This window comes from Cicer arietinum, chromosome 4, assembly GCF_000331145.2.
Source record: "Cicer arietinum cultivar CDC Frontier isolate Library 1 chromosome 4, Cicar.CDCFrontier_v2.0, whole genome shotgun sequence".
Taxonomy (NCBI): domain Eukaryota; kingdom Viridiplantae; phylum Streptophyta; class Magnoliopsida; order Fabales; family Fabaceae; genus Cicer; species Cicer arietinum.
The window spans coordinates 19,160,095-19,179,538 of NC_021163.2; the positions used below are offsets into that span (position 1 = coordinate 19,160,095).

Here is a 19,444-nt window from a genome sequence, read left to right on the forward strand (position 1 = left end):
TTATTTGAAGATTTGCGTTACGAATTTGATGAAATTTGTATTATATTGAAGAATATAATTAATTTTATGAGTTTTGATTGAATTTTTTTTAAAATTTTTGTATAGAAAAGGATATCATTGTTGAAATTTTAAAACATAAAATATCAAATTGTCACTTAAAATTAAAATAAAGGACCAAGTCGGAAAAAAAAAAGATAAAGGACTAAAACGTTACCTGAAGTTAAGTTAAAGGACCACAAATGTAATTTAGCCTATAATTTATTATTAAAAGAAAAATAGTATCTTCGGTCTTGGTCACAGTCAGCTCGAGTCATTACAGCACGCGCAATAAAGACAGAGATTTAATTAGCGAAGCAGTAACTAACTAATAAGTAATGATGCTAACTAATAAGTAATGATGAGCAATGTTTAGCGAGGGAGTAAATGGACATTTTGGAAAGAGTAAAGGTTCTGGTGTGAAGGAAGCATTGTCAGATGGAGCGGAACGGAACAGAGAGTCCGGTTTCTGCCCGGCAGTGGAGCAGTGAATCTGGGAATGTGATGTCGTCGTCCCCATCAAACTCGCGTAATGGACATGCTCGGTCATCTTCCCTCACCTTCACTGGAATTTCAACCATTAAAAGGACTCAGAATGTCGCCGCCAAAGCCGCTGCTCAACGCCTCGCTCAAGTCATGGCTTCCCAGGCTACCGACGACGATGACGAGGACGATCTAGGATTTCGCTACACTGCTCCTCCACCTCTCACTCTCTCCAGGAAGTCTGTTACGACTCATACCCATAGATCTCCATCTCATTCGGTGAGATTCTTTACCTTCCATTCCAGTTCCACTCCACATTTATCACTAACCAACTTTTATGCTCTGTTGCTAACTTAATTAGTTAGCTAGGAACCATGTTGAAGAACCCACGTATGTTCGTCCAGCACCTAATAATAGTAATAGACCACCGCTGAGCCAGAGCCAGATAACTCCAGCTTCTATTCCGCCACCAATAGACCCTCCTCCTATTCATAATAATAAGCTCAAAGATAAAAGGTGAACAATCATACCACTCAAAACTGCATTCATCATTTATCATATTTTGTGCATCTCTACTTCTCGTCTTAATTTGATTGCTTGTACGTTTTGGTCGTGTGCTTGGTTTTATAGTCCTCTTTTATTTTCCCTTTATGTAACAAGTTCGATGGGAAATTCACAGATTTCCGTTTGATACTGGACTCATTCAACCAAAAGATTCAGAAGACCACCGTGAGGCTTCTACACTTCGTGATGAGGTTAATTACTTTGTTGTGGCAAATATTGTTTTCACGTTTCTATACAAGAGAGTTGTATGTGTTACAAAACCCCCAACGTCTGCAGGTTGATATGCTAAGGGAAGAGAATGAAAGTATTTTTGACAAGGTAATGCGATCTTTAATGTTCTCTCCTGTTTGTGAGTGACCTAACATCAGTTATATGTACTCAAGGGTTTCTAACATGTACAGCTTAGACTTGAGGAAGAGAGATGCAAGGAAGCAGAGGCCAGAGTCAGGGAGCTTGAGAAGCAGGTGCTACCTTCATTTCTTTATCCTTATACATTATTGTAGTTTCCACATGTTGACTATGGCCGTCTGAATGATTGTTTGGTTGTTACAGGTTGACACAAGAACAGAGTCTGTAATTCAATTGCTTGCTGCATTGCTTGTGATTAATAATATTTTCTTTTTGCTTTTAATTTGTGAGTCTAAATTATACTTTTGAGCCTTCTACTTTCACTTTACCTGGATAGACTGGGTTGTATTTAGGGTCCGCCTATGCCATTAGGCTTGGAGTTTGGGTCCTGTCCTGTTGTCCTTCAACTAACCAGAAAAAAAGAATCATGCTTTGAATAGTTTCTCTCTCTAATCAATAAATTTTTTCTTTCTACTGATTTAATTCTAATTTTTTTAATACTTTTACTTAGATATTTGTGTTTTAGATGTGTTTATGTGTTGTGCACTAGTGAACTTTCTGTTTAGTCTGCATATGCAGTTTTTAGTCGTTCCTTTTATCCGAGCCTGTAGGTTGCTTCCCTCGGAGAAGGGGTATCTTTGGAGGCTAAACTCTTAAGCAGGTGAGTAGATTTTAGTTAAACCTGTTGCATATGGTTTTCCTTCACTTGGTAGTATTTATGTACCCAATCTTATTACATTGCAGAAAGGAGGCAACATTGCGTCAAAGAGAGGTAACATGGAAATAACTTTGCAGCATATCATACAACCTACGATGTAGTTAATTTATGTTATTAAGTGAATGGAGATGGAGCTATTGTTTAGCAAAATAGTAGGATGTGCTGTTTCTTATCCAGTCCCTTATTATGGCAGTTTTTTTTTTTGATAGGCTGCACTTAAAAGTTCCAGAGACTCTAACGACGGAGTTGATAAGGAAATCACATCTCTACAAGCTGAAGTCAAGGTGAATACATCAACTTTTTAAAATATTCTCAATACAGGCTACCATTTATGGTTTAACTATTTCCTCACAAATAGAATGCAAAAGTAGAGTCTGAAGCCGCAGTGAGACAGCTTAACGGAGCTGAATCTGAGGTGAAAGCTCTTCGATCGATGACACAAAGAATGATATTAACTCAGAAAGAAATGGTAGGTACTTCCAGAGTTGCTGGAATCCAATGATATTTGTAAGTTATTTGGAATACTCACTATATAAACTACCTTCTCAGGAGGAAGTCGTTCTTAAGAGGTGTTGGCTAGCTCGTTATTGGGGTTTAGCCGCAAAGTATGGTAAGCTACTCTGGTTTAGCCTCATTTTCTGCTTCTTCTTTGGTGGTGTGATTATAGCATCTCTTCATGACATCACAAACAAGTCATTTTGATATCAATTGGTTAATTTGGTTCCATATGCTAATCACTTATTGCTACTGTTGAAGAATAAAGAGAAATCAGATTTGATTCTCTTTTATTTTATATTATTATGTTTATTTTTATTTTATAATTATGTCATTATTACTCAGTATTACTATTGTAATTTTTTTCCTTATATAAACAGCTTAGGGTCGTAGTAATAAAACATAAAAGTATTATGTCTTTTACTTTCTTCATGGTATCAGAGCTTTTGGTTAGGGTTCCATAACCCAGTGGGGTTTGGGGTTCCAAAACTAAAAGGGTTAAACCTTCGACCTTGTGACGTTCTAACGAGCTAAAGGGTCGACCCTACTTGTTTTTATCTACCTAATGGCAGCCCTTATGGATAGCGGCGGCAACAACGACATGGTTTGGGTGAAAAATTAGAAGTATTCAACAACGGCAGTATTGGTTTAGGCAATGACAGCGGCCAAGGCGACAGTGGCAGCAATAATGGTTTTTCCAATTTTTTTGGCAAAAACGAGGGAACTTTTAATGCCCTCAAGGTTGAAATCGAGAAACTCAATGGAAAAAATCATGTCGAATGGTCCTAAACCGCAAGATTGATACTAGACGGTAAGGGAAAATATGGTTTCCTCACAAGAGAGGTGCAAATGTTTGCCACAACTGATCGAATTACATGTTTTGGAAATTTGATAACTCTGTTATTGTTGCTTGGCTGCTTAGTAATATGGAATCAACGATTAGAAAACCTTTTATGTTTTTGCCTACTGCGAAATAAGTTGGGAGATTGTCAAAGAAACATATTCTGACATTCAAAATTCTTCTCAAATTTTCGATCTCAAATCATGATTGTGGCATGCCAAACAAAGAGATAGAGATGTCACTGCCTATTATAATGAGTTGATGACACTATGGAAAGAGTTGAATATCTGCTATGATGATCATTTGAAGTGTTGTGACGACAGTGTTTTGTTTCTTAAGAGACAAGAGAACGACCGAGTATTCATGTTCTTGGTTGGGCTTAATAAGTGGCTTGATGAAGTCCGAGGCAAAATATTGAGAAAGATTTCATTGCCATCACTTCGGGAAGGTTCTCAGAAGTTAGAAGAGAAGAGGCGAGACAATGTGTTATGATGGGTAAGTCACCTTCTGTTGTTGAGGTTGAAAGCTCTGCCCTAGGCACTAAGAATGAAGATAGGAAGAGAGATAGCAAGAAACTATGGTGCGAACATAATGACTCAGATAAAGAGACACAAAACAAGTTTACTACAATTGGTCCTACTTGGAAAGGAAATGTCTTTGAAAGAAGAAATCATAAACAGAGAAAGGAAGGACCCATTCTCCGACCCTTCCAAGATTCCGAACCAATAGATAATCCAACACATCATCTTGATACATGTAAGTCTTCTTCTGGTCTTAAGAGTCGTGTCGAGTATCCTGATATAGACATTCCTATTGCAATTAGAAAATCTATTAGATCATGCACTAAATATCCTTTGTCTAATTATGTGTTATACTCAAAATTGTCTTTTTCATTTGCTGCATTTACTTCTAAGTTGTCTGCTGTAGAAATTTCAAAAAATATACAGGAGACTCTAAAAATTCCAAAGTGGAAGGTAGTTGTTTTTGAAGAGATGAGAGCTTTTGAGAAGAGGCAAACTTGGAGAGTCATGACGTTACCTACAGGAAAGAATACTGTTGGCTGTAAATGAGTATTTACTGTGAAATATAATTCTGATAACACAGTTGAAAGATACAACGCACGTTTGGTTGCTAAAGGGTTTACTCAGACATATGGCATTGATTACTCAGAGACTTTTGTTCTCGTTGCCAAATTAAACACTATTAGAGTTCTCTTGTCCTTGGCAGTGAATTTAGATTGGTTTCTTAACCAACTTGATGTAAAGAATGCTTTTCTGAATGGTGATTTGGAGGAGGAAATATACATGGATAGTCCACCTGGCTTTGAAGATAAATTTGGTTCAAATGTGTGCAAACTAGAAAAATCCATTTATGGTCTCAAGCAATCCCCAATGGCTTGGTTTGAAAAATTCACTCAGTCGGTCAAAAGGCAAGAATATATGCAAGGACAATCAGACCATACTCTGTTCGTGAGGTTCTCTAATTTTGGTAAAATTGCAATTCTAATTGTATATGTAGATGATATTATTCTCACAGGAGATGACATTGTTGAGATGAAAAGATTGAAGAAAAATTTGACAAGAATTTGAGATCAAAGATTTAGACGCGCTTAAATATTTTCTTGGTATGGAAGTTGCTCGCTCAAAGAAGGGAATTGTTGTTTCTCAAAGAAAATACATCTTAGATCTCTTGGAAGAAACTGAGATGAGTGGGTGTAGGCCAACAGATACTCCTATGGAATTAAATGTTAAACTTTAGGAGAAAGACAGTTTTCTTATTAAGATTGGAAGATACTAGAGGTTAGTCGGAAAACTTATTTATCTAACCCATACTAGACCTGACATTACTTTCTCTGTGAGTGTTGTAAGCCAATTCATGCATTCTCCCTATGAAGAACACTTGGAGGCAGTTTATCGGATCTTAAGGTACTTGAAATTCAATCCTGGAAATGGTTTGTGCTTCAAGAAAACTAATGACAAAGAAGTCTCTATATTTATAGATGTTGATTGGGTAAGATCAATTACTGATAGAAAATCCACCACCGGATATTGTACCTATGTTTGGGGAAGTTTAGTTACTTGGAGAAGTAAGAAACAAGAGGTTGTTGCTTGAAGCAGCGCAGAAGCTGAATTCAATGCAATGACTCAAGGAATCTGTAAACTTTTATGGATTCGTAAACTCTTGGACGAACTGAAAATGAAAATTGACTTACCCTTAAAATTGTTCTATGATAGCAAAACATCAATAAGTATAGCTCACAACCCTGTACAACATAATAAAACCAAACACATTGAGATTGACCGCCATTTCATAAAAGAAAAAATTGATGCTGAAATTATATGCCTGCTATTTGTTACTTCCAATAAGCAAATTCCTGATATCTTGACAAAAAGTTTGGCAAGACCCAATTTTGAGCGACTTATAGCCAAATTGGGCATGACATATATTTATGCACCAACTTGAGGGGGGTGTTGAAGAATAAAGAGAAATTAGATTTGATTATCTTTTATTTTATATTATTATGTTTATTTTTATTTTATAATTCTGTCATTATTACTCAGTATTACTATTGTAATTTTTTTTTCTATATAAACAATTTAGGGCTGTAGTAATAAAACATGAAAGTATTTTGTCTTTTATTTTCTTCAGCTACCATAGGTTCTATGTAAGATGAATGAAGAAGAAATGGTTTTATAGTGATTTGCAATAAAAAACTACCACCTAATCTTAAATGAGCATTTCACCGCACAATTGTATGACATAAAATGCTGTATGAGAATAGATGTAGGACAGTTAATAGACAACAAGAAAGTAATCTGTTTGGAACCCAATCTGAAAAAAGTGATTATATTTGAATGGAAAAGTAACTCCAAGAGCTATTACATCAAGGAAAATAACACCCAGCGCTATAGCTCCTTCAAAGAAGATAGCTTCTTTCTCCCTGAGCTTTCACTCCAAAACCGACCAAATGCTTCTTCTCTCGCTCACATGCTAAAATGTCACCTTTCTGGCCACCTCTACTCTTCCATGTATAAAGATGTCCCCTACCCCACCATGGGAGATTTTTTTCTTCGTCTCCATCTCCATCTCCACGGATACCTCTCTTCAGGGCCCTGTCAGCATAAAAAAATTATAAATTTTATATTATTTTTTATGGGTTTTAGATAAAAGGAGGAGAAAAAACTCACCAGAATAGTGACAGCGAAAAAATTCACCTGGCGGCCACCAGACTGCTTGTACGCGTGGATACATGGGCAGAAATGCAGTGGTTGAAGGCGCGTGAGCATGCGTGGGACATGTTTTGGGCCTGAAAATTTTGTGGCAGCGTAGAATCAGGAGATTCTGCACACAATGGAGATGGTTTTGTTGGAAAAATTGTTTGAAAATGTTTTTGATGGCGGCGGTTGTTTTTGGAAGAGACAATAGTTGGAAAAAGGAAGAGATCACATTGGAAAAGAGAAAACAATTGAAAATAAAGGAGCGCTCAATGGGAACACGGCAATGGAACAGTGACCAAAAAGATCAAGGAGGAACAAAACTCCTTTCTATAATTTCTAGCTGCACAAGAATACAAATAAACACAAATCAGAATCATATCAAATCTGATTTATTCCCATAATTATCTACACTATATAAGAAAAATATGCCTATATTTAAATATCAACACTTATGAATATCGTAAAGGTAAATAAAGTTGTATTAAGTATCATATTATTGCTCAACATTGGGTATTTAGTTATGTTGAATAGTTAGAACTCTCACACTTGAAAACTCTCCGTCCCTCCCAAACTTTACTATTGAATCTCACCATTGAAAAATCTACTTTCTTACACTCTCTATATATAGACTGCCCACCAAACAAAAGAGACATCCAAGAGTAATGAAAAAGCTGGTTATCTAAGAAAATTGGTCATTGGACCTAGTGCAAATTATATGGCCTAAAGTTAATTTTTTTAGTTAATTTTTTTATTTGGAACAATTTTTTAAATTTTCATAAAACCGGTCCAAGTCTAGAAACCCACTGGTTTGTTCGGCAAATCGGCCACTTCAGACCAGTTCAATGCATGGCCGATGCAATACTTGGCTCGAGCCAGTCATATCACCATTTCCCAGTTGGATGGGTTGACTGGCAGGTCTGAGCCGGTTTTTAAAACTATCCAACAAAGTACTTCTTCCTGTTTTGTCTCGCATAAGGAAACTTAATTGTCCTTTAGGTCATGCACAAATGCCACTGTACCTTGAAACATTTTTCCTGATTATTTACCTGCACACTAGCCGAGAGATATAATTCCAAAGTACAGCATTTTACAGTGCCAAACAAGATATTTATAGATGCAGACTTAATTAACACTAATTCAAATAAAATGCAAACTTCCTAACTTAATGTCAATTTATATTTAATAATTGAAGCTTAAAAGATTAAATAACTCTTACTTCTAAGAGCTATCATTACTATTATTGTAATACTGATAGAGTAGAGTAGAAATATTAATGGTGAATGAAATAGTATTTAATTAAAATGGAAATATGAAACTGGTTACAATGAGAAAACCAGAGCAAAAGCTCCTCAGTAGAGAGAAAACTATTCCCTCACTGTCTAACCGCTAAGGTAATAATAACTGATGAATGCATAATCATTCCCCCATACTCGTTTCTTATTAGGGGAAAATACTAACTGCCTGCCAGGTGGCCACTACTCCTTCTCTCTTTTTTTCTTCATTTCATACACTCTCCAATTTTAGGCTTAACGTGGTTCACACCCACCAACACATCACACTCATTTGAGTTGGACTTAGATAACATCCTATCACCACCCCTCCATCAAACACATCCTTGTCCTCAAGGCTCAAAAATTGACTTTTTAGCAAAAGTTCGTCCTCCCACGTAGCCTCACCCACATCAAGTCCCTTCCATTGAACCAACAACTCTCTCCTATGTTGTCCAGCTTCAAATCCGTCTCTCCATGACATAATTGTTTCAGGCATATTTTCTCCCTTATCAACCTCCAAATTTAGTGGCAATTCAGGCGTGACCTGATAATTCCCAACAGCCTTCGTCAATTATGAGACATGGAATATGCAATGGATTTTGGAATTCTTAAGTAATTGCAGCTTGTAAAAAACTTCTCCAACTCGCTGAACCACTTGATATGGTCCAAAAAAACGAGGAGCTAGCTTGTGATGGATCTTCCGAACCACTGACTGCTACCTATGAGGTCTTAATTTGAGGAAAACCCAATCTCCAACAGCAAACTGCACACCCTTTCTCTTCTTATCCACATAATATTTCATGTACTCCTGAGCCTTTGTGAGGTTATACTTCAATTGACGCAGTGTTTCATCTCGATCTTTGAGCTCTTGTGCCACCGCTTCCACCCTTGTTTCTCCCTCAAGGAAATGCACCAACACTAGTGGTTTCTTGCCATACACCACCTCAAATAGTGTGAAGCCATGGACACATGAAAAGTGGTGTTGTACCACAGTTCTGCCCATGGAACCCAGTGAGACCAAGACTTAGGCTGGTCAGCCACAAAACAACGTAGATATGCCACCAAACAACGATTAATCACCTCTGTTTGTCTGTCCGTTTGGGGATGATAAGCTGATGACATCTTCAACACTGTTCCCAACAATTTAAACAACTCCTTCAATAAAATACTCACAAACAGGGGGCCGCGGTCACTAAGAATCGATTCTGGAATGCCATGTAACTGTATCACTTCCTTCACAAAAATAACTGCAGTGGAACGAGCTGTGAATGGATGTTTCATAGGAATAAAATGACCATACTTAGTTAGCCGATTCACAACCACCAAAATAGTTTCATAACCATTACTCTTCGGCAGGCTTGTAATGAAATCCATTGAGATTTCGCTCCAAACCAACACTGGATGGGAAGTGGCTGCAGCAAGCCGCTTGGAGTGGTTGCAGCATATTTCTGACGTTGACAAGTATCACAAGCCTTGACAAATTCCTGCACCCTCTTCATCATACCATGCCAATACAACGTCCTCGCCATCCTCCTATATGTACAAGGAAATCCCGAGTGTCCCCCGTTAGGAGAAGAATGAAATTCCTTCAATAACTCCTCAATAATTGGTGAATGAGAAGGAATCACCAATCTGTCCTTGTAAAAAAGGATACCTCCTCTCAAAACATATCTTGGTCCTGCACCATGCTGTAAAAAAATGGCATGAGAAGTGTTCCTCACAGGAGGAAGGCCTTCGATCTCCTTAAACACTGCAGCATACTGACTCAACAATTGCTGTAAATCTTTGGATTGTCCCCTATGTATTTGTCCTCCACCAACCTCCATAGAGGTAGACCAGCCCCCACCATCAGCTTCTCTATCATTCCTGATCATGCTTTGCAGAGTTGTTGCCTTGCCCTTTGCCGACAGGCCTTGCAATTGAACTGGATGCCCTCCATGATTGAACACCCTGGACCTCTCCTTCCAATCCATAGTGACCTTCCTCAAGGTTTCCAACCACACCACACCTAAAATCAAATCAGCTCCAGTCAAACCCAACACATAATCTTCAACAATAATGGTGATATTTCCCAACACCAAGGGCACCCTTCACATTTTCCCAATGTCAAGATACAGTGACCATCCCCCAATCGAACACCCATCGGAGTTGTCTGTAACACTGATAAACCCAAAGCCTCCACCACCGTAGGTGTAACAAAATTATGAGTCGTTCCACTGTCAATGAGCACGAGAACACACACGCCATTAACAAAACCCTCCAATTTGATGGTGCAAGCGTGAACGCCATTCAAATTGTGGAGTTCAAAAACCCCCATAGCCTTACATTCCAGTTCCTCGAAATGCTTTTCTTCCTTCAACTCAACCTTTATCACAACAATTTCTCCATCGCCGTTGATCGTCTCATCATCACCCAAAATAACCAATCGCAAATTTTTTCCAGCACATTGATGCAATGGGTGCCACCTTTCATTGCACCGAAAACACAACCCCTTCGCCCTCTTTTCGTGAATCTCTGAAATGGGCAAATGAAGAACTCCCCCGACTGCGTTCGCCCTGAGAACGACAAACTTCTTCGCTGTTACTACTGCGCGAACTCGCAGTAGAGGAAGCGGGTTGCGTTGCACCCGTAAAAGTGGACGAGCCTGAATTTGGGGGGCGGGTCGGACTCGAGTTCCACATAGATCCAGAATTGGATCGAAATTGAGAACCAATTGGGTCTAGATCACGCTGGGCCCAAGATTTCTAATTACGAGCCCAAGGAGGAGGTTGACCCGATCTGTGGCGCACTCCTTGAGTTTGACCCGGTTGCGTCAAAGAAACAAACTCATTCTCCACGTCACGTGCGAGTTGCATAGCCTGGTAACGAGTCCTTGGTTTGAACTTACGAACACGAGACTTGATATCGTGATGCAATCCACCCACAAAATAGCCAAGGAACTGTTGTTCAGGAAGGCGTCCGAATTGAGAAGAGTACAAATCAAATTCTACAACATACTCCTCCACCGAACCTTGTTGCTTGAGTTCTTTAAGCTCTTCGAAAGGGTTATTCAAACGACCCCCTCCAAAATGCAGCATCATGGATTCCTTCAGATCTTCCCATGTCAAGGACTCTGTTGAATCCCTCCACAAATTAAACAAGTGAATCATTGGGCCTTCCATACTCAACTTCGTGAGTTGAATGCAAACTGCCTCGGAAATGCGTTGAACTTCAAAATAAGTTTCGGATCGCGTGATCCAATCAACAGGATCTTCACCATTAAAAGAAGGCAATTCCACCTTCTTCGCGGAGAGACGAAATTCGTCGAGAGAGGGCGTGATTGTCTTTGCATTGTGCTCAAGTGTGGCCTGCACCAACGCGCTGTGAATCTCATTGTGAATATTTGCAATAACTGTTTCACGTAGTGACACAAAACTAAACTCCAAACTCTCCAAACGAAGTTCCACGACGGTTACTCGGTCAGTCATTTTAGGGGGCATGAACAAGGGGAGGTCGGACCAATTAATAGAGCAGAGTAGAAATATTAACAGTGAATGGACTAGTATTTAATTAAAATGGAAATATGAAACTGAGAAAACCAGAGCAAAAGCTCCTCAGTAGAGAGAAAACTATTCCCTCACTGCCTAACTGCTAAGGTAATAATAACTGATGAATGCATAATCGTTCCCCCACTCCCCGTACTCCTTTCTTATTAGGGGAAAATACTAACTGCCTGCCAGGTGGCCACTACTCCTTCTCTTTCTTTTTCTTCCTTTCATACACTCTCCAAATTTTAGGCTTAGCGTGGTTCCCACCCACCAACGCATCACTCTCATTTGAGTTGGGCTTAGATAACATCCTATCATATACTAATTAGTGCGTGATTAGATATTGGGCTTGCTTGCATATTGGGATTTAGCTGTATAATAAACTAAGCTAACAATAGGCGGTGATTTATCTTCCTTTTTGTTCTTTTGGTGGTGGGGCTAAAAGGCATCTCTTGGCAAACTAGAATACATTATCAAAGCTTTAAGTATCAGTTTTTTTAAAAGTCAAATGTATTATTATATGCATATAAAACTATATTTTGGTTGGATATCTAGTTTGAATTTGGCTGAGTTGCACAAATGAATAATTTTATAGTTCACTTCCTGCAATCTTGTGTAATTTTTGCCATGGTTGACAGGTATCTGCGCAGATGTTGCAGTCTCAAAGTATGAACTTTGGTCATCCTTAGCCCCTCTTCCATTTGAGGTTGTTGTTTCTGCAGGACAAAAGGCCAAGGAGGAATGCTGGGAAAAAGGTATGAAATAAAAATTTGGACTCTACAGTTCATATTAGTTTGCCTGCATTGTAGAATTAATCTCTGCTGTGTTATATTTTTTTTTTATGGTGATGATTTTCGTTATTCTATTGCATGGGCATGTGAATTTTCGATGGATAATTGTTATGATTTTGAAGCAGGTGATGATGCAACAGAGAAGAGGAGCAATCTTGTTCCAGACATTAATGATCTTACTGGAGAAGGAAATATTGAAAGTATGCTTTCGGTTGAAATGGGACTCAAGGAGCTTGTTTCTTTAAAGGTGTTCTACAAATGCATTGGTGATTATAAGAAATGCTATATACTTATAAGAAAATTCAGCCATTAGTTGTGTTCAGATTTTATGTATTTGCTATATACTTATAAGAAATGCTAATCTCTCTCCCTCTCTCTCTCCTCTCTCTCTCCTCTCTCTCTCTCTATATATATATATTATTTTTGTTGTTGTTTTTTTAAGGTTGAGGATGCTATTGTGCAAGCATTAGCCCAACAGAGGCGTCCAAATTCTGCTCGACAACTAGTCTCAGGTATGCATTTCTGCTTATGTCACTGTTTGTGTTATCTTTATGGTTCATGTGTATAGTAAAGTCACATCATGCACTTCGGGCTATACATTGTTGAGAGAGAGAAGCAAATGTTGAAACTCTGCACTGATTAATGCTTCAAACGACTACCATAAAACATGTAGGACTAAAATATTTTTTATATGTACCAGTAATATTCTGACTCTGTACACTTTTGGATGTTGCCAGATATTAAATCACCAGGGGATCCTAAGTTTATGGAAGCCTTTGGTACGTGCTCCCACACCTTATTATTTGCCAAAATATCTGTGCATTTTTTTTTGGATAAGCATATCTGTGCTTTGTTGCTAATGTGCAAACGACAATATAAGTATATCATTGTATTTTTGTAGAATTGAGTCCAGAGGAATCTGAGGATGTTCTTTTCAAGGAGGTATTCCATTCTATCTATGAACCATTCCGCACTCTATATCACTGGTAGCTTCTTGGAATGTATGGATCTATTGTAGTTCATTTGTTTTCTATACCAAGAAGGCATGCTTTCCTGGATTCTGGATTGCATGGTTCTCTGTTTTAATTTTATTGTTGTAATGCTACTTTTTAATAATTTACATCACTCTTCTATCTCGTTAGCCTTTTTATACACATATTGGTGGCTTGCAACAACACTTTGGTTTTGTGACCACTGACCAGTAAAGTGGATGGTCGCCCTCATTGAGAAGTATGTTTGCATTACTGAAACATGCTTTTCTAAGTGGATTTACTCTTCGTGGCAGGCCTGGCTGACATATTTTTGGAGAAGAGCCAAGGCTCATGGTATAGAGGAGGACATTGCCAAAGAACGTTTTCAGTTTTGGATTGGTCGGAGTGGGCATTCACCTACCTCACACGATGCTGTTGATGGTAGCGTCTAACATTTTTCTATTTTAATTAAATAATTAGTTTGCATCTCACAGGGATTTAACAACCCCGTTTTATGCTAATTGGTTGGGAAGAAAAATGTTCAACTTTGGGGTCACCACTGTTACATATTGCTTGGGTGGATGTTTTACTACTGGTCACCTTTAATCATGGAAAGTTGTTTATTTTTTTAAAAAAGAAGCTAAATCATTGAAGATAGTTGAATAATATAAATAAGAGGCATAAACATTGCACTTATGTGTATAAACTTGGGGTAAGGACAAGGTAAGGAGAGTAGTCTTCTTGGTTGATATCATGTGAAGACACTTTCAGGAGTGTGTTTACAGCATACTTGCATTAGCCACTTGTTTCAGACAACACCTTGCACTTCAAAAATATAAATAGCAGATATCTAACTTTTTTGCAAATTGTGGATCATGCTTAAACTTTACTTCCATTGATGACGACTTTAATTATGCTAAGGGGTGTATTCTTGTTTGTTAAATATCCTCGATAAAGTTTTTCATTCAGTTATATGGATTTTCATATTTCAGTTGAGCAAGGGCTTTCAGAGCTGAGGAAATTGGGGGTTGAACGTAGACTTTGGGAAGAATCCAGAAAAGAAGTTGATCAGGACTTTGCTATTGCATGAAAATTGACTACTAGACCTAAAGTTTGTGCTTAAGACTTTTTCCGATGTATGCATTGAGAATTTTGAATTGCATCTTCCTTTTGGAGACTGGCACCTTTCACTTTGTGTTCAAATGAGGTTACATTGGCTCTTAGTAACTATTATGATAACTGTGTTCAATTTAAGAACCGGTCAAACTCTACTTCGCAGTTTCTCCACTTTGAATAATATAAATAATTGTTGATAGCCTTATAATTTGATGCGTTTGTTTGAGCTTAAATTTTTTTTAAAAATAATTTAGAGATTATTTTTTAAAGATTTATTTTTTTTTAATTTTAATTTGTTTATTTAAAAATAATTTAGAGATTATTTTTTAAAGATTTAATTTTTTTTAATTTCAGTTTGTTTATTATTAAAAAAAATAATTTTAAACCTGTTTGTATACAATTTTCTAAAAATGATTTTTACATTATAAAATTACCGTAAATGACATAAAAAATGATTTTAAAAAAAACATGTAAGTTTGAAATAACATTTTATAAATACATGATTTTTGTAAATACATATGTCTCTCTACTCTCTTATTTATCTCTATTTTCCTCCCTCCAATCTCTATCTACTCTCTCTCGCTCTTTACTATCTCATGTCTCCCTACTTCTCCTTTGCATCCCAAAAGTCCTCCATTTTATAATTTTTGAATACTCATGAAAAATAATGCAAAGGAATAGATTTTGGAGGCCTTATTATAATCTTAAAAATTAGACCTTAATAAAAAAATAATGTTCTATCCATACCAATTTATATGATATTCTACCTATACCAATTTACATGATGCTCTGTACATATCAATGTACACGACACATATCTATTAGATTCAAATTTCTTTCATGCAAATATTTAGAAATAGTTTGGTTTTACCATCATCTCATCTTATAACAATTATTTCATCACTCATCATTTTTTGCATCTTTTTTAGTTGTCATTCTAATTGATATGTAAGTCGGCAAAAATATTAAATCACATATTAAATCACAAGGTAATCTACAGTTAATCTATAGTCACCCATACAAGTTCCATTATCTATAGTCACAAAGACATATTTTCATTATCCATGATCTTACACTAGTTAGTATTTCTTAGAATCTTTGTCACAAGACATAGTTTCAATATGTAAAGCACTTGAAATCTACTATACTAAACAATTGAAATATTCCCAATTGATCACTTTCAAATTTATTAGTTTAATTCATTTTGTAAACACATTTCAAAGTTGATCAATGTACTTGAATACTCATAAAAAAACACTAAATAAACATACCATAAAAAAACAATGACGTAGGGAAATCGAAAAAGAGAAAGAAAAAAACTTATGGGATAAAAAACTAAATGAAGGTGAACAAAATGACAAATACAAAAAATGACTATTTCTTTTAAGAAAAAACGCAACTAATGAATTGATATAAACGAAGAAAACTTAGTAAAACTAAATATTGAAGAAGGGTGGGATTTTAAAAGAAAGGTAAAAGTAATGGTATCAATTTCTCTTGTTGATAGCGTTTCAGCAAGTGTACTGAATCGTTGCAAGTAATAATTAAAACGGTAGTACCGAGTGTCGAACTCAAGGATTGCGTTTTACTATCGAATTATATTTAATTACTGAAATTGAACAAAAAATTTCCGAATTGATTGAAATAATATTTGAAATTAACAACAGTAATAAAATTGATGCTTTATAATGAGAAAAATGTCAGGGATAAGTTTCACTTTGAATCCAACATTGGTGTCTAATTTGATCCTAGTTACTGAATTCCTTTATTGAATTATTACCGAATTCTCTTTATTATTCTTGTCCTAATGTCTTAGTGACATAACCTTTAATTTCAAAGTAACCCCTAATTCCTTAGTAGGTTTAAGATTAGAATTAATCATTACCGTAAATAAATTCTCTTGTAAATTATTGCTTTGCAACTAATTTAATTGGTTTCATAATCTGCATCTATGTCTAGACTACAAATTCATGAATTTCTCATCTCAAGCATTCGTAAAGTCCACTTCTGTTTCAAAATACAAATCGTAGAACATTTTAATGTTGATCAAACAATAAAAAGCATTAAACACAGAGATGAGAAAAATAATTCAATAAACTCATTCATATAACTAGAAATCAAATCATAAAAATAAGGGTTTCATCTTGTTACGCTCATCCCTAACAAATAGGGTTTAATTACTCATGACATAGATAAAAAAGATAGAGATTATAGAAGAATTACAAGAAGGAGTCATGATAAAACTGCTCCAATGATGTTAGAAACGGTCGTCTTTGAGTTTCTATGCTAGGGCACAAGTCTCCCAACTTCCCAAGAGTAAAAAAGATCCCTAAAACAGTGAAAAATTGCGTTTTTATGGTTGCTGATGCGCGTCGCGCGCCCCAGGCGCAGGAAACGCGCTCCAGGCGCGACTGGACAGTGTTACTGGTCCGGAAATGCGCCGTAGGCGCAGAAAACGGACTTCAGGCGCGCCTGGACAATGCTGAACAGCTAGAAACGCGCCTCAGGCGCGTCTGGCGCGCTTCAAGCGCACATCATCTGTTGTCCGGCGTATATTGCATTTTTCTCCTATTTGGAGTCTGAATTTGGTTCTGGTGTCTTCATGAAAGTTGTAGCTATGGATCTTAGCTTTTATTTGCACTTGGTTTGTCTCCAATTGGACATCTACAACTCTAGATATGGCTGAAATACTCTACATAGGTCATGTTGATTTCTGGCCAAAATTCAGCCGTGCACTAAAACAAAACGCAATGTAAAATTACGACAAATTCCTACTTAATCAATGAAATAAAAAAAATACAAAACATTTTATTAACTCAAAGAACAAAAATCAACAAAATATATCAAATAAATCCTTAATTTAACTAATGATTGAAGATAAATAAACTAAAACAGTGAGACAATATGCATATGATGAAGAGCCATAACTCGTTAACTAGTTAAATTAAATGTTTTTTAATTATGCGTCATCTTTTTCTCAGCTATAGTAAGAGTCAAACAAGAGAAACTACTCTTTTAAAAAAATATGAAACAAACACCCTTAAATTCTGAAAAATAATTTTTAGTAACAAAAATAATTTTTAATAAAAAAAAAAATAGAATTTTTCTTAAATATGAAACAACGCACCCAATAATTATAATTACCATTACAATCTCAACATTAAGATGAGTTTTGTTCATTGGAGATCACAATTAAGATCGGTTTTGTTCATCAAACCATTTTCACCTATTTCTAATGTTAGAAAACATGAAATCCATGATAAATGATAAGAGAAGACAGAAAGGTTATAAAATATGTTGTATCATTAAAACGATAAAACACAAACGAAAGAAGTGAATCCAAGTGATTACACCAAGTCTATTTACAGAGGTATTCCCACATTAGTAACTAACAACTAACAAATGATCTATTCTTAAAAATAATAATAATTTTTTATTTTATAATAAGAATGTAACAAAAAGGCTTAGTTAATTCGATTACATTATCTTGAGAATTAGAGTTTAGTTATCTAAACAAAAAGGCTTTTATGTAACAATGTAACTAGAACACAAGCTGCTCACTTTGATTCCAAGGGTATTTCAACCCTGAGATATAGGGCCTACCATCAACATGTCTCTTTCCAACCCCAAATGTTTATTAGCGGAGCAGATGATGCATTGAGTTGCAAGATTTTTTATGGGACTTTGAAGGACATAGCTCACAAATGGACAATAGGATTGCGAACCCGTTCCATTAATAACTTTGATGACTTAGCTACTTGTTTTGTTGTTCAGTTCACAAGCAATAGTGAGAAACCCTTCTTGTTGGCCGACCTGTTTGACGTCTAATAGAGGTCGATCGAGCCTTCGAAGAGCTACCTACCCAACTTTAACGCAACCACTCTCAAGGTAGCAAAGCCCAGCGAAGACATATTTGTTATGGCCTTTGAAAAGGGATTGATTTTGGGAAGTTTCGGTGACAAGCAGGAGCTAGATCAGAAATAGCTAGAGCATAGTCTCCTTGTTCGCAATTCGTATGTGGTGCGGTTCTTAAAATATTGGATATGTGGGATATACATAGTCATTGCCAAAAAAAAAATTGAAATGTTAAAAGACCCAAATAAAATATTGTGTTTGACAACATATAACTTATAGTCTCTCTAGTCTAAGCGCTCAAATTGATTAACTTGTTAAAATAGTCCCACATCGCGAGTTTATAAACAATTAGAGGAGAGTTATATCTATAAAAAAGCACCACATCACAATTTGATAAGTATGGTGGGAACAAATTCATTGCCTTTCACTCTTTAATAAAAGAAAGGTTTGATTGCAGTTTTGTTCCTCTTATTTTAGCTGAATTGCAAAAGTAATCTTTCTATTTTTTTTTTTTTTTAGTTTTGGTTTTCCTAATAGAATTTTGGTGATAAAATTTGGGGACTAAAACTAGAGAGAAAAAAAAAATTGAGGGGTTTCTGTTGTGATTTAACTAAAATAAAGGGATCAAAATTACAATTATGCCTAAAAGGAAATAACCATGGGAAAATGGGGGGTTTCTTTTGCGATTTAACTAAAATAAGGGATCAAAACTATAATTAAGTCTAACAACTCACGTTTAATTAGCATAAAATAAGTATCATTAAAATTCAAGAGAAGACTGCTATGAATGAAGAAAAGAAGAATCATTCTGATTATATTTCAATCTTTTGTTATATTTTTATTGAATCTTTTATAAAGAATCTAATTTCAATTAAGAGTTGAGACACGTCAGATTCTATGAAAACAATCTTATCATTATTGTGTAAAACTCAAACTACAAGAGTTGAGTATAGTTTGAGTAGATCGTAAGAAATCCTTTTAAGGTTAAAAGGTAAAGTGTAAACTCCTATCTAGAGATTGATAGGAGATTGTTTCGAAAGTCTTTCTAGGTGGAAAGAACTTGTTGTGTAACAGATCAACGTTGATGTGGAGAAGTGGTGTAAACAAGATTGTTATTTATTTTGAACATTTAGTAAAAATCTCACTATTGTGAGGACTGGACGTAGCCCGAGTTGGGTGAACCCGGATATATCCTTGTGTCTTATCTATT

The 19,444-nt window shown here is 36.1% G+C and overlaps 1 protein-coding gene across 2 annotated transcripts; it reads left to right on the forward strand.

Annotated features, from left to right (window-relative positions):
• The first annotated feature begins 390 nt into the window (after nucleotides 1–390).
• Nucleotides 391–14,534, forward strand: LOC101507286 (coiled-coil domain-containing protein SCD2). Of its 2 annotated transcripts, none has more exons than XM_004497374.4 (17): nucleotides 391–798; nucleotides 881–1,035; nucleotides 1,199–1,274; nucleotides 1,360–1,401; nucleotides 1,485–1,547; nucleotides 2,043–2,092; nucleotides 2,176–2,203; nucleotides 2,359–2,433; nucleotides 2,508–2,618; nucleotides 2,699–2,759; nucleotides 12,140–12,256; nucleotides 12,415–12,539; nucleotides 12,735–12,804; nucleotides 13,030–13,071; nucleotides 13,194–13,234; nucleotides 13,578–13,704; nucleotides 14,256–14,534. In XM_004497374.4, exons 1-17 carry the CDS (start codon nucleotides 475–477, stop codon nucleotides 14,351–14,353), a joined length of 1,605 nt encoding a protein of 534 aa, XP_004497431.1. In that variant the 5' UTR covers nucleotides 391–474; the 3' UTR covers nucleotides 14,354–14,534. The 2 variants fall into 2 exon arrangements, with proteins under 2 accessions (XP_004497431.1, XP_004497432.1); XM_004497375.4 differs by having other exon boundaries at nucleotides 393–798; nucleotides 12,418–12,539.
• The last annotated feature ends 4,910 nt before the right edge of the window (nucleotides 14,535–19,444 follow it).

Excerpts from the sequence above, each read along its gene's own strand:
- LOC101507286 (XM_004497374.4), top strand. The coding sequence starts at position 475 with ATGGAGCGGAACGGAACAGAGAGTCCGGTTTCTGCCCGGCAGTGGAGC. Across the intron at positions 2,760-12,139 it reads GGGTTTAGCCGCAAAGTATG|GTATCTGCGCAGATGTTGCA; the intron begins GTAAGCTACTCT and ends CATGGTTGACAG. Across the intron at positions 12,805-13,029 it reads TGCTCGACAACTAGTCTCAG|ATATTAAATCACCAGGGGAT; the intron begins GTATGCATTTCT and ends GGATGTTGCCAG.